The following is a 15,794-nucleotide window of genomic DNA, read 5'->3' on the forward strand; positions in this document are numbered from 1 at the left end:
AATGTGCTATGTGCATAAATGCACCTGCAATGGAATGGTGGCTCCATTATGGTGGATCAACTAAACACCTTAAGAGGATAGCAATCCGAATCCTCTCGCAAACAGTCTCCTCAAGTCAAATGTTACCTAGAATACACTTGGCATAGGTGCCAAGTGTCAAAATTCCATCAGGTGTCGAACATGACAACAAGCAAAATTCTAGGCATGAGAACATGACATATATATACGCATACTGACATAGATATATACATATGTATGTATTTATACGTGTGTGTGTGTGTGTGTATCTACATATATGCATTTATACCATATATACTATGTGTTTGTGCGTACCTATGTGCTTATCCTGAAAAAAGGGGAACTTAGAACTGGAGAAGCTATTTAACAACCAAAATAATGGAATAGCCACCAGCTTGCAAGTTATCTAATCTATTTGCTAGGTTTATTTAAGATGTGTTGAGGTATTTAAATTGATAATTAACCATGATATACTTATATTTAAAACATAATTACATTTTGCTTAAAGTTTCCATGTATCTTGATAACTTTATACTAAAAACATAATCACACTTCACTTGAACTGTCCAGAAAAATTTGAGTACACTTCACTTAAAATGTCCATAAAAACTTAAGGGCACTTCATTTAAGGTGTCATCTCTCAAGATCAAGTCCCTACAATACAGTCCTAGAAAACCCAAGTGTCAAACACTTTTTGCTGACATTATCAAGACACTTCAAAGTGGAGTGTCCAGCCGTGTCATGTCATGTCTTGCCATGTCCAAGTGTCCGAAAATGTCACTACTTCCAGGCAGCTTAAAAATGGAGTGTTCAAATAGCATAGATGTCCAGTGGTTGTCCTTGATCTATAATTACTTGTGACAACTCCCTTTGAAACTTGGGATGACTATTCAGGAGTTGTTATCATAAATATTCTGGGAAGAGTTTGCCATTGATGCCTCATGGGAACATGTCATGTATGTAACTGAAGTGATACATTAGACGAACTAGCCTACTTTCAAATTCAAACACAACTATCTCTTGAGTTGTTCTTGTTTTTGCTCCTCCCTTTCATGGTGGATTCCAAATGGTGCGAGTTTCTACCCAAAAGCACACTTAGTGCTATCTCCTCTCCTCTCCTCTCCATTTACTAGCCTTAATTTTGCTTACTATCTTGTTTGCAACTCTTTTGGTCTTTCAAAATACTTGATGTTGTCACTCTTTTACAATTTATTCTTCCTTGATTGATTCTTACCCAGTAGTTACCCACATGGTTTCATTAATATGAATTTCTTTGCCTTTAGATTGTCCAAAACCTTCCATTATATAGTCTAGCAACATCTTGGTAGAGTTCTCAAATTCCAGCTTTCCTCAATAATTGTTTCTAAAAGATGTTTTCTTTTCCCTTTTCAAATTTCATCACCTTATCCTCGGGCTAGTTTCATTTCTATGTTACTTGCTCCTATTGTTCAGATTTGAAAGCACAAGCCTATCCTGTTAGACATTAGAAAATTGAAAATAACATAGGAAAAGGGATTATGTACAGCATAATCAAACTTCTGGGTGGGCAATCAAATCCCTTAATTACAGTAAAACCTAATGCTATAACTCTAAAAAATTAAAATGAATTGCTTTCACAATTTATTCTCACAATGACATCATAACACATCAAGAGAGAGGCAAAAGCTAGCAGACATGTAGTAGGATGGAAAAAACAGAAACATACGCATTTAACTTAAAATGAAGATGGGACATCTATACCAGGTTTAATATCTCTATGAGTGATATTACGATCATGGCAAGACTTCAAAGCCATCAACTACATCAAGAGAAAGAGAATGCATTATTAACATAGGCATAAAAATAACCCAAATTAATAAACAAACCCAAAACACCATTAAGCATATCTAGCCACAATGAAACAACCCTAGAACCAACCGATATAAACGAAAAAAGATACACTAAAAGCCACCATTTGGGTACAAAGAATAAATAATTTTATTTTCCCAAAATAATTTTGCATCCTTCATAATAAACATGTGACCAATATAATATCAAGATAATAGCATGTTTAGATATCACACCAAATAACATGTCTGCAACATATTTGACATGCATGTCATTACTGAAGCAACAAAAACATCAAAGATACAACGATATACACTCTAAGTCTCAACTTACGTGTGATACACCTTGATACAGCCAATGTTCCCTCGTATGCCTTAATTTCATCTCAAAAATTATTTCTTGCTTTTTTTCCTACGTTTTGGTACATTAAGGCTTTTTTGTTTCGCAGAAATATGGTGACTTATTGAATTAAGTACCTTACTCATCCTACTTGATGTAGTTTAAATTTTTCTTCATTGTTAGTTTATTAAATAACGTAATTTGTAATTAAAAATGCATTGAAAGCTTACGTGTAATTTAACAATTGGAATGCAATAAGTTTATTGGAAATATTGAATTACTGAATGATACCGAATGCTATCAAGATTGAAGATGACATAGTCGAATACAAGCATTAATTTGACAAGTGAACAAAGAAAGGATGCATCTACAATATTAATGAACAATAGTGATTATGTTCTCAACATAGAAATGTAGTCCCTTGCCTCAATGCCACATTAAGATATGCATTAATAAATGAAATTTAATAACCCACCACATACATGGAGGAATACACACACACACATACATAGGCGTATAACACAAAATTTGAATACAAATAATTGTACTAAAGCATGAAGTGTTGTTTATTGTCATTTTAGGTGAGATGCTTCACAGACTAAGATATGACTTTTCTTACCGTTTTAACAATGAATGGATAAATGGATAAAATAAAGTCTGAGCTTTTAAGATTTAGGATACCATACCATTTAAAAGCTAAAACTTTGATTGAAACCCAAAATTCTAGAATTTGAAATAAAACTAAGAAATCAACTTTTAATCATCAAGGAATTTGATTTTTGTTTTGAGCAAGGTACGCCATCTTGGTACCGAGCTCCATACCAGTGCCACGCTATCACTATATCGGTATGCCCAATAGGGGGCACCGAGTGTTGGTACGCCCTCTGTACCTTCTACTAGTACCAAACCGGTACGGTACAACATGTCCTGTACCGTACGATTTAGTACGATACACCCTGTACCATCCGGTTCAATACGGTACGACCTATACTGTCGGGTCCGGTATGGTGTACCTTGGTTTTGAGTATTCTAATTAAACTCAAATAAAGGTTTAGATCTAGTATCATGAGTAAATTGGCATTTACTTAAATGATATTCACGTATATAAGTTTAGTAGTCCATGTGTTTGTTAGTGGTTTGCCCTCTCCTCGGTTGTTCCCACATTTATATGGTGGAAATGGGTAAAAAAGTTTCAAGGCAAAACTAAGTGGCTTTACCTGCCCAACTGCCCTAATATAAGGGTGCTAGAACTACTAATTTTGGCCATTCATGGGGCGGCCCTATTATAGTAGCTCAAGGCTATAACTCGTTAGCACCAAGGTTTTACAACTCGATCTCAGGTCCCATATGGGTACCTTACAAGTACGATACAACAAGTATAGTTTGCCCCTATATTAACACATCATAATGGTGCTAAGTTGATATAACACCCATACCATCTATTGGTTAAGTACCATATCCAACCCTTATACCATACCAGTTACCTACTAATAAGGGATGGTACGCCCCATATAAACTGGTAAGATTTGATATATAAAACCATGGTCAATACAAAACTATATGCTAGAAATTTTGATTCCTTGGTTTTAGTTCACCATTTTTTATAAAATATGTCCCTAATTACAAAAACTAGAATGAAAACCGTTGAACCTGCCAAAATCATCAAAATCAGTAATGAGCTTTCAAAATTAATGACTACCTCATTACACATGTTCCATGCTAGTTCAATGTAAATGTTCATAATGACAATATTATATTCATATGAATGTCTCCAATCACATACCTGATTTATTTATTTCTAAATATAGTCATTAAAAATAAGTCATCACTCAAACATCATACTACCACCTTGTTGAAATCTCAAAACCTTCTAATTCCCAATACATGAGCCTCAATAAACATCACATCAACACCAATCGCAATTTTATACTTAATTATGTTCTAACTTGGGTACGTGGTCAATGTTTGTAACTTACTATGAGCTTACTTTTTAAGAATGCAATATTGGCCAAATAATTTAAACAACTATTGTCACTAGGACAATCTGAGGATACTTGAAAACTGAAGAAAATAATTTATTTCATGACAAACTGTCAGGAAAAAAAAAAAGATGCATGACAATCTATGAACAATCATACTAACAAAACTTTCTATATTAGGACAAGGGTCATGCACTTTGTATGAGAATATAAGCTTGCAGTTCTTACAGAATTTCTTGCTTGAAATAAATTTTGAGTTTCATACTAACAAAGCATATCTGGTAATAGGCTGTAAAAGAACCAAACCATTCATATACAACTTGGGCTCCGGTTAGAGATAGACTTGTGTGACCCAAGCTCAAACATCCTTAAAAGCTTGACACATAAATAACCCAAGATTGAAGACTTTGAGTTTGCAAAAAATAAATCAAGGTTTTAATTACCACCAAACAAGATGATATAATTACCATCTTACATTCCAGCTAGAAAATGGCAAAGGGACAACCATTAGGTTGCTGAAATCGCCTAAAATAGGGCATCCCAGCCAGGCCAAATAGGTAAGTATTAATACGAGTCGATACAGACCCTAGTTTGGTTACAATGCATGTTTGAGCTTTCCATTTGTGTCTCACTACTAACATCGATTCAAGTGGTTCAGTAGGCATCCTGCACGGAAAAAAATCTTTTTAATTTGGATGGGGGATAAAGGGGGCCATGTGGGGTGTCCCTCCCTCTTTGTAGGCAGCAAGTGAGAGACTATGTCTCTCCTTTTTGCCAAGCCATGAGATAGTGAGAGAGATAGAGGGGAAGTGAAGGAGGCTAGGAGGGTCTCAACAAGAAGAGGAAGTGGCAGCACTAAAGAGAGGGTTGTCGAATCAACAAGGCCCTTCTTCCCCCTTGTTCTTAAAAAGGCCAAAACATTGCAAAAACCAAGAAAATTAGGAGAAACCATGACCAATGTTTTATGTCCCGACAGGATGGGGCGTCCCAGCCATCCCATCCCATTCCTGTGAGAAAACAAGACCGGGGTAGGATCAAGACTCCAACCCCTCCATGCAGGGAGAGAAGATGAAAGAGGAAAGAGAAAAAAAGGAAGGAAAGATAAAAAAAAAACGTGAAAGGAAAGAAGAAAAAGAAAGGAAAGAAAAAAAGAAGGGAGAAGAAAAAGAAAGGAAAGAAGGAAGAAATGAAAGAGATAGAAGAAGAAAAAAGAAAAAAGAAATAAAGGAAGGGATAAGAAAAGGAAACAAAAAGGAAAGAAAGGAAGGAAAGAAAGAAGAGAGAAAGAAAGGAAGGAAAGAAAGAAGAGAGAAAGAAAGATGAAAAAAAAAGGAAAGAAAGAAACGAAAGAATAAGGGGAGAGAGATGGATGATATCTACCAGGATGCATGATCGAGACTGCTGCTGAGACAAGGCGGGACAGCGAGGTGTCCTGTTCCATGGAGAAACTAGGACACCCCCATCCCTCTAGATTTAAAGCCTTGGATCCTCCACAACCAGACAGAACCATCATGAAAGAGGTGGATGTGCACCAAGGTTCGCCGGACCGACCGTACCGGCATACCGGTGAGCATCGGTACCGGTACGGTTTCGGTTTGGTACCGGCTTTGAACCAGTACCGAACCGGAGCTGCGCGCACGGACATCAAAAAAAAAGCAAAACAAAAAACAACGCGTCCGCGCGCGTCCGCGCGGACGCGTCAAATGCCACAGAGTGGCATTTAATGGCCCACGTGGGCTGGCAGCCCGCGTGGGCATGCTGCCCCGTGCGGGGAACCGCGCGCGGGCGCGATTCCCTACTGGGGAATCGGCCACAAGCGTGGTTCCTGCTCGGGGAATCGCGCGCAGGCACGCATTCTCCGCTCGCACGTCCGCGCACGATTCCTAAAAAAATAAAAAAAATCGTTGTGTCCGGGCGGACGCGTTAAATGCCACAGAGTGGCTTTAAATGCCACTCTGTGGCATTAAGAGGCCCACGCGGGCTCCAGCCGCGTGGGAGCTCTTCCCCGCGCGCCCACGTGCAGAAAAAATGTGGTTGGATCGGTGCCATCCGGCCCGGTTCGCATCGGTACAAGTACGGAACCAATCGATTCCGACCCAGTTTGGATCAAAACCGTTTTTATACGTTGTACCGTACCGGTGCCCGTCGGCACCAGTTCGGTACAGGCTGAACCGACCGATTCCAGTCGGTTCAGCATACCTTGATGTGCACAATGCGGACAGATGGACAGAGAAAAATTTCACCCGCCACAAGTGAGACTTGACAAGAGGTCAAACAGGAGTCAGAAGACTCTAATTAGCAATTTGATCAGCAAATGTTCAGGCCACAACATGGTGCACAAGCCAACACCAATCAAGGTTGTATACAGAGCAAGTACAAGGGGAAAGTGACAATCATCAATCCGATTGAGGCAGCTGGAGATATACCAATCCAGGAAGATGACGGCAAGACACTAGAGCCATTAGATCTCGCCTTGCCTAAATCATCTCGCGTACACCAAGCATCATCAGGACCATGAGGTTCATGACAAGGAGATGCTATCCTACAGAAGGAGAGGATCCACGGTGGCGCAACTCAAAGCACATAGACTCAAGGTTATGGGGCGAGGCACAAAGAAATTGGAGAGTCAATTAAAAGAAGCTATGTTCAAGGGTAGGAGGTACATGTGCACCTAGAATATTAGAAGCCAAGTTAATCGCAAAAATTAGATGATGGTGGAAGTAGATGAGGCACAGTATTGGAATACCCAAGAACTGTCACATCAAATGGAGGAAGTGGAGATTTGTGACACATCTATCAGTGTATCGGATAGCAACAATGCACAGAAGATCTCATCTAATGTCGAAGGCGGATCTCCTACTATATCGGATAATCAAAGTGGACATTAAGCTCCATCCATGCATGAAGCTTTCGCACTCTTCAACTCATCTTTTCGAGAGGGATCCGACTCGCATATTAACCCTCCTATAGGTACAACCAGGGTCAAAGATGGTGTTACCTCCTACCATCCTTAGTCAGGATACCTGATCTCCTACAATTATGCACATACAGCACTAATATTAGGGCCACACCTAGGTTACTATTAGATATCATATGACCAACAAGGATGGAGATAGTATCGAGGCTAGTATAATGTTCAAAGTCCAGACTACAAATGACTCGAATATCTACGAGAGCCATAGGTACTCTACTTGGGATTAAAACTATAAAATGAGTTATTATACCTTTTCTTTTTACAATACCATACTTTACTTGCCATTTTTAATTATAAATATCCCTAGTATATTGACTCAATCAGTGTCGATACTGATGTCGACACTCCAATATCACACATCTATTGAAAATGCAACTAAAATACTAAAAAATCATTCCCATAGCATAACAAGCCTTAGAAACGAAAGAAAAATAAAAAAAGGGACCTTCGGCATCCTAGGACAAAACTACATACCATATGTCAATGCAAGACGTACCTATATTGTACCAGTTCAACCAAAAACTGGCACCAATATCAATGCTAGTTTTTAAAATCTTGGCTTAGATTAATAATAAGCTCATTCAAACATGGTTCAGATGACAAACAAGCCAAGTTTGACCTGCTCAAGCTCAACTCAAGCTCATTACCCTTTTTCATGTAACAAGTTGAACCTGAAAGCTTATATGCTTTGGTTCATTGAAGCCTGAGCAGCTTCTAAATCAAGATTAAAACAAGCACTAAAGCATACGGCAATAATATAGACTAATATACTCAACCATTTATATATAACTGAGAGTAGTATCTCATAGTCAAGATACTACTGATCTATGAAAAATATGATTATTCAACAGACAACACTTGGTAATATCGTAGACATGAATGGAGAGTAAAGTGTGCTTAGTGAGAGTTATCAACATGAAGAACAAAAAGAGGATTGTAATAAGAAATATAACAGCTACTGGTTGAGTCGGTACCAACTGCCATATGAGACTTTGTATTTCTTGTTTTCCTGCTTCTGTTGTCCTCAACCAGTACCACCAGGCGGATGGATGTAGCACCTGGATATTTCGCACTCCATCCCTTTCACCACCAGTACCCAATTTTGTTTCTTCCGCTGTATATATCAGCTTTGACAGTGACAGCCCTTCATTCCGAAATACAAGCCAGATTTCCTTTGATTCTGACTCGAATGATTCCACAAATCTAGCTATATGTTTTAAGCCTTCTTCATAGCTGACATGCATCATTCTGAAATTAGTAGAAAATTTATTTGTAGGATCAAAAATATATTCAAACCCGTCCATGTATGATATATTCTACCTTAACAGATCGGAATAATCAAGCTGCACATTTTTCAAGTAGGCAGTTGATAAGTCTGTTGCTGTCAAACCTCCAGGAGACTTAGAAGCATTTAAGAAAAGTTCACCAAAGTACTTCTCACGCAGTCCACTCAAATAAGCAGCGGCCCCTCTCTCCACCTGACAGTAATATCAGTATTTTGCATTCTTCAAGTATTACAACTGAGAAGGACATTAAAACTCCGCGCATTTCACAAATAACTTCGAATATCCAATAGATGAGTACATAATAAGGAGGCATATGAAAAGGCATACGACATTTCAACCTCAAAATCTCAAACATGAAATAGAAAACTAAATACTGATAATAACCATACAATAATCATATTAGTAGTTAAATATGTAAAAAAAAAAATTGGGCAAGAAAATCATTCTATATAAAAGTATAAAAAGAATGATAGTGGCGAGTTTTATGCCAGCATAATGACGATGCATACTTTTTTGTTATTCCGAAGAGGTTTCTTCATATTTGCCATATAGTCAGATAACATAGGAATCAAGGTCGGCGGAACTGTCCCGAGCCGCCCGGTTCAAAGTGTCCCGAGCCGTACCGGACGCGGACTAGGACGGTTCTGACGAAGAAAATTAGACCGGCGCTGGAGGGGGAGAAGACGAAGGAAAAAGAAGAAGAGTGAGAGAGGGAGGGAGGGCGAGGGAGAGGGTGAGGAAGGCAGATAGAGGAAGGTTGAGACCGGCCAGCGAAGGCTGAGGAGCCGTCGCGCGGAGGAGGGAGCCGCGGAAGAGGGGCTTGCTCTGGTCTCCTGTTTCGTTCGAAACAGAGGCCGGAGGGGCTCCTTTGATTTTGGCGTTTTTAAGCGAAAGTCGGCAAACCCATTGTCGACTTTACTTAATTTTTTTAAAATAAAAAAATTAAGTGAAATCGGCAATTGGTTTGCTGACTTTCGCTTAAAAACGCCAAAAATAAATGGGCCCCCTCCGGCCCATGTTTCGAATGAAACAGGGGACCGGAGCGGAGCCCTTCTTCCACGGCTTCCCAGCGGCTCTCCGGCCTAAGCCTCCTCTGGGCGGCGGCTTCCCGGCCCTCCGTTGGCTCTTCGCCAACCTCCCTCGGCCTCCCTCTTCTCTCTCTCTTTTCCTATCTCGTTCTCCCTCTCTCCCACCTTTTTCTACTGCATCGGTACAGGCCCGGCACGAGACGGCGCAGACCCGCACCGACTTATGCCGCCGGGCAATTGGTATAGTGCCCGGTACCGGTTCAACCGACCCTGATAGAAATATTTCATATCTGTTGTTCTACATGACCAATCCTATTGTAACTCGAGACTGCTTGTTCAATACAACTAGTTCGATAAAAATGGCAAGGAATTAGAGATGCAATGGAAAGAACAGGAATGGAATGGAAAGGATAATCATTTCAAAAGTTCTCTACTCTGAATTCATCAAGAGTATTACATGTAATATATTTAACCCTAAGAATCTTGAACAGAGTGATCTAAGTTAAAACCAAGAAGCTAAACCCAGCTATTTGGAGTCATCATTGATCCCTTTGTTATCATATTCAACTCAATATCCTTTCTTGTAGTAGAGGTTTTCGGGGGTGCTGAGACTTCGCCATTTATAAAACATAATGATCAATCAAGGAATATTTCTTAGCCTCTCAAGTCTCAACAAGAAGAAAAGTACTATTGATGGCACATATTATTTTGATGCAATGTGGTTACACTACCTAAATCACGATTTCAATTAGGGTCTTCTAACCTACATCATAGTTTTGGGCAGAAAGGTAGGTCAAGATTTGAAACTTCAGAAAATTATGAATGTGGTGAAATATTACAATATATCCACCAAGTTATACGAAACCATGCCAAACAAGCTGGTTCAGGCATTCCGAACTAGACCAGTCGACTGTCAGCACTTCATTCTCCTGGTTCAAAATGGAGGGAGAGAGAGGAAGAGAGAGAGAGGGAGGGAGGGAAGGGGAGAGATTGAGGTCGAGAGAGAGAGAGAGAGGGCTCGAAAGCGCTTATTGAAATAGTTTCGAAATAGGGGATCCAATATTTTTTTTGCCGATTTCGAATTGAAATAGGCAAATGGTTTCAATAAGGGCTTTTGAGCCCTCTCCCTCTCTCTCCCTCCCTTCCTCTCCCTCTCGCTCACTCCCTCTTTCTTTTCCTCTCTCTTCTTCTCCCTCACCAACCTTTCTATATCGATACACCCTAGAATGGCAGAATAGAGACCCCTACCATCTCAAACCGGTCGCTAGCCGATACTCCCTCTAGTACAGGCTTGGCAAACCTTTATCCACTCTATGGAGCAATAGCTTAACATGCATAATTAAAATAGGCTACGAGTATACCATGTGAATAAATTGCATTGCAAATAAATGTGTTATCTTATTCAATCTGTGCAGAAGTTTCTTTTGATTTAAAAAATGAAGTCCGATAACTTCCAAGTTTATCCATACCGAAAAACTATATGTTTGCACTAACAATTGAAATGTAATTAGGCTAGTTGAAACCAATGAATTAACCAATGGTATTGAAAGATTAAAGTCATTCAAGATAAAAGAGGCTATTACTAACACTGATTTGACAAATGAACCAAGAAAGAATACATTTACTATATTACTTAAAAAATGCTGCTAACTATCAACTAATACCAGCTGGGACTGAATGATAATAGACCATTTCAGGCCCAATCTGCACCAATCCACCACAATTCAGTGTGCTGAGTATTTAAAGCCTAGTTCAGCTAAAAACAGGGGTAAAGGCAGGGTCTGCTGAACCGACCTGTACCGGTCGGTTCAGCCCGAACCGGACCGGTACCGACTGGAATCGGTCCGGTTCCAGTGTGTAAAACGGTTCCGACCCAATGTTTCGAGCACCATACCGGTGCGAACCGAGCCGGTTCGCACCGGTACATGCTCGAACCGCTCGGTTCGCACCGGTACATTCTCGAACCGGTGCGAACCGCTTGGTTCGCACCGGTACATGCTCGAACCCTCGGTTCACACCGGTTCGGTGCTGGAAATAATGTGCCAGCGCTGTGGCACTATCACCGGTGCTGGAAATAATGTGCCAGCGCTGTGGCACTATGATAGTGCCACAGCGCTGGCCAGAGGCACTTTCCTCTGGCAGAGGCACTTTGAAAGTGCCACACTGTGGCACTTTCAAAGTGCCGTTTTGTGCGGCACTTTGAGCTTTCAAAGTGCCGTTTTGTGCGGCACTTTGAAAGCGGCGCTTTTAAATTGCCGCTTTGTGCGGCAATGCGACCGAAAGTGCCGCTTTGTGCGGCACTTCGACCGAAAGTGCTGGTGCAGCACTTCGCGCGGCACTTCGAAAGTGCCGCGCTGTGGCTCACAGTGGCACTTTGAAAGTGCCACAGTGACCCAACGGTTGGCTATAAAAGCCGATCGAATGCTGAAGGCTGAAGCCAAATCCATGAGCTTAAGTGAAGGAAAGGCAAAGAGAAAGGAGGAGAAAAAGAAGAGAAAGGCAAAGACAAAGGCATGAAAAAAAATTAGAAAGGTCGGAGAGCAGCGTTTTTCTTGAAGAAAAATCCAGCAAAAACAAAATAAGGTAAAATTTCTTTCCCCTGCATTGTTTTTTTAATATTTCATTTAAATTGCTTAAAAAAATTAAGTCAAAAATTGCCAAAAATTAGGAAATGATTCAATGATTCCATTTCGTTTTGAAATTTTTATATGTTGTTGATATATGGACGATGTTAATGATGACATTAACTGTTGTTTTTACAGAATTTATATAATTTATAATTTTATTAATAAATTTAAAAATTAATTTTTAATTATAAAAAAATAAAAATTGAAAAAAATTAATGTGGTCGTAGGAATGGAGCCATCAAGGAGAGGGCAACCCCAAGAGCGTAATATTGGCTGGGAGCATGGGAAGATGCTCGGTGAACGTCACCAGTTTCAGTGCAATTATTGCCACAAGTGCTTCAAAGGAGGAGGAGTAACCAGATTAAAGCAGCACTTAGCCGGTAATTCTCGTGAGATATCTGCATGCTCGGAGTGCCCACCGACCACCCGTCAGCTGATGAGGAAAAACCTCGCTGAGATCAAAGCAGCCAAGGAGAGGGCTGCCAAGCAGAAAGCGGAGGTGGAACGCCAAGCTGCAGAAGCACCTTCCTATCACTTGATGGAGTCACAGGAGGTCGAGGGTCCAGATGAGGAGGAGGCACAGATCCAGGCTGCCATGCGGGCGAGTCTGGATGATCGATGGCAGCAGGAGGAGGTGGCGAGGCATCGGGCTCGATTTGGGCCCTCGTTTTTTGAGTCGGGCGCCGGTTCTGGTGGAAGCAGACAAGATCCAGAGTTTCAAAGGACAACATCAGTCAGGGAGGGCGAGGGCAGAGGACGTAGCCGGATTGCATCTATCCTGGGTGGTTTTGGTAGCCGAAAGAAGTCTTCCGGAGGGATTCCACCAGGTGCGTCAATCCATGATGTAGATCCGCATGCCTTCCCCAGAAGAGATTCGAAGCAGCAAAGAGTAGACACAATGTGGAAGAAGGAGAAGAAGAAGGATATGTGGCGAGCTATTGGATCCTGGTTCCACTTCAGCCACATTCCAGCAAATGCTGCAGACAATACATACTACAAGTCTGCCATTTCTGCCATACAGACTGCCGGTCCCGGTGTTGATCCTCCAGGTCCGAGGGACATCTACGGTGAGCTTCTTGACAACAATAAGGAGGAGCTAGAGAATTGGATTGGTTCATATAAAAGCAAGTGGCCCACATATGGGCTCACTCTGATGTGTGATGGTTGGACCGGTCCGACAAAGCGGGCCATCATCAACTTTCTGACATACTGTGATACGAAGACCTTCTTCCACAAGTCAGTTGATGCTTCGGATAAGGTGCACAACGCCTCATACATCCTCAGACTTATGGAGGAGGTGATTGATCAGATTGAAGAGGAGAATATCGTGCAGGTCGTCACTGATAACGGACCGCAATATAAGTTGGCCGGGCAGGTCTTGATGGAGCGGCGACCACAAATTTTCTGGACCCCATGTGCTGCACATTGCATCGACCTCATCCTGATGGATATTGGAAAGATCCGTAGGGTGCAACATACGGTGGAGATAGCCCAACGCATCACCAGGTATATTTATAGCCATACTTGTTAATGAGAAGGTATGCAGGGGGAGAAATTCTTAGACCAGGAGTCACACGGTTTGCTACGAATTACATTGCACTTGATAGCCTTATCGAGAAGAAAGGAGCCCTACGTCAGATGTTTGTTAGTCCCGAGTGGCAGGAAAGTAGATATGCCCAGGCCGGCACTGAAGGAAGCAGGATGGAAGACTTGATAAGCAGGCAGTCATTCTGGCAGCGGGCCAATGCGATAGTCAAGGCTATCAAACAATTATATGAAGTGCTGCGGGCCGTGGATAGCGAGAGGTATCCCCAGATGGACTTTTTGTATCACATGATAGAGAAGGCAAAGGCTCAGATCATGGAGGCAGATGTAGCCCATGCCCAGGAGTACATCGACATCATTGAGCGGCGGTGGGGAGCCCAAATGGGTAGGGAATTGCATCTAGCAGGTAAGCGATAATATTGATAATTATACTGATTGATATATTTGTATAGTTATACTAAGATGGTGTCATCTATGTGCAGCATACTATCTGAATCCCCGGTTTCAGTACGAGAGTGGAATTGGTATGGATGATGAACTTCTTCATGCTCTGCGTAATGTTATTTATAAGATGGAGCCTGATCTAGAAGTCGCCGCGTTATGTATAGAAGAGGTAACTATGATTTAGTAACATATGTAAATATATCAGATCTTATATTATTGACATAGTACAACAAGCTTCTTTCCACAGACCAAATTATTTAGAGAGGGTAGCCACAGCTTTGGACAGCGATCAGCTGTCGTGAGCAAGACAACTATGAATCCAGGTACAATACAAATCTGCAAGACATTTTTGCATTTGAATTATCTTCAACTATGAGGCCATCATATATATAAAATGTAATTATCTTCAATATTTTTGCAGCTGAATGGTGGATTCATTTTGGCGGATCCGCAAAAAATCTTAAGCGGATAGCTATCCGGATTCTCTCCCAAACGGTCTCCTCGACTGGCTGTGAGCGCAACTGGTCCACCTTCGGCCTCATCCACAGCAAACAAAGGAACCGTTTGACACAAAAGCGCCTCAACGACTTAGTTTATGTGCACTACAATCTACGGTTGAGGCTAAAATGCATTCAAGAGGAAGTGGAGCTCAAGTATGCAGATCCCATCTATAGGACTTTTACAGATGATGATGATAATCCTATGCTCGACTGGCTTGCGGCCCAGCAGCAGGAGCCCGAGCTTGATGAGCCAGGATCGCCTCGACGACCAGCCAGTATCATAGCCACCGAGGCTATGGTCGATCCACAGCAATGGGCTGAGCGCAACATTCCACGCACTCCTACAGCTGATATGACGAGGCTAGAGGGGAGCCAGTCACCGCATGACTGGTACGATGCTCCCGTTCAGAGAAATGATCCTCTCATGCGAGGACGAGGACGAGGACGCTCTACTACCCAGTCGACTCGATCAGGAGGGCGTAAATCCCAACAAACAAGAAAAGAAAAGGAAAGGGCCCCAATGGAGAGTGTCGAGGAGACTTGGACCAGCAGCGATGAAGATTCTGGTGGTGATGGATCTACTAGCCATGGAGGAAGTGGAGGACAGTATGGTACTAGTTATGAGACACAGCCGGAGGGAGGTTTTCGATACACCGGTGAGTCTCAGTTTACACATGCTACACAAGATACGGACCACGGTAGGCCGTCTGATATAGGCCGGTCAGATACCATTGCATATCGAAGAAGAGCTCCTCGAGGTCGTTCAAGAGGCCAGGATGCAGCTGCAGATGACCTTCCATATGGAGTCGAATCCATTGATGTATCAAGTTCCGAGTCTTCCTATTATCCGCGGCCTCAGCCAGCCTATGGATATGGTGCATCGGAGTCATCTTCCGGTAGCTACTATCCTGCGCAGCCCGGAGGATCTTACGGATCGGATTTTAGTGCCGGCATATTCGGATGGGCCCCTTATCAAGACACCTCTCAGAGCCAGAGCTTCAGCGAGAGATCCGAAAGTTCTTATGATCCAACGCGCATTCCTCGAGGATTGAGCATACAAGACTACAATGCCGCTTGGTTAGAGGGATGGGTTGATCTGCCTCCATATTATGCTGATGATCCAGATATTGACGAGAAGCATCGCCATTCGACCCGATTTTAGATATTCGAGAGTGATTTAAACGTATGTAATTGATTGTATCTTAATTTGAAAATTTTTTATGTTCT

The 15,794-nt window shown here is 41.7% G+C and overlaps 2 protein-coding genes across 7 annotated transcripts in view; one reads left to right on the plus strand and one right to left on the minus strand.

The window, feature by feature from the left end:
• Positions 1–15,794, minus strand: part of LOC103718236 — a 94,283-nt gene that overhangs the window by 50,659 nt on the left and 27,830 nt on the right. For 4 of the 6 annotated variants that reach the window (XM_039131922.1, XM_039131920.1, XM_039131923.1 and 1 more), the window contains exons 11-13: positions 8,458–8,615; positions 8,112–8,385; positions 1,759–1,816 (exon numbers count right to left, since the gene is read on the minus strand). In XM_039131922.1, coding sequence (XP_038987850.1) covers positions 1,759–1,816; positions 8,112–8,385; positions 8,458–8,615 — 490 coding nt within the window. The remainder of the gene's footprint in view (positions 1–1,758; positions 1,817–8,111; positions 8,386–8,457; positions 8,616–15,794) is intronic. The other 2 variants (XM_039131921.1, XM_039131925.1) reach the window with 2 other exon arrangements.
• On the plus strand, positions 12,049–14,918 carry LOC120112454. Its single transcript, XM_039131926.1, has 2 exons — positions 12,049–14,029; positions 14,106–14,918. The coding sequence occupies exon 1, from the start codon at positions 12,308–12,310 to the stop codon at positions 13,607–13,609; it is 1,302 nt and encodes a 433-aa protein (XP_038987854.1). The 5' UTR covers positions 12,049–12,307; the 3' UTR covers positions 13,610–14,029; positions 14,106–14,918.

This window comes from Phoenix dactylifera, chromosome 11, assembly GCF_009389715.1.
Source record: "Phoenix dactylifera cultivar Barhee BC4 chromosome 11, palm_55x_up_171113_PBpolish2nd_filt_p, whole genome shotgun sequence".
NCBI classification, from domain to species: domain Eukaryota; kingdom Viridiplantae; phylum Streptophyta; class Magnoliopsida; order Arecales; family Arecaceae; genus Phoenix; species Phoenix dactylifera.

Coding starts and splice junctions, on each gene's coding strand:
- LOC120112454 (XM_039131926.1), top strand. CDS start 12,308: ATGGAGCCATCAAGGAGAGGGCAACCCCAAGAGCGTAATATTGGCTGG.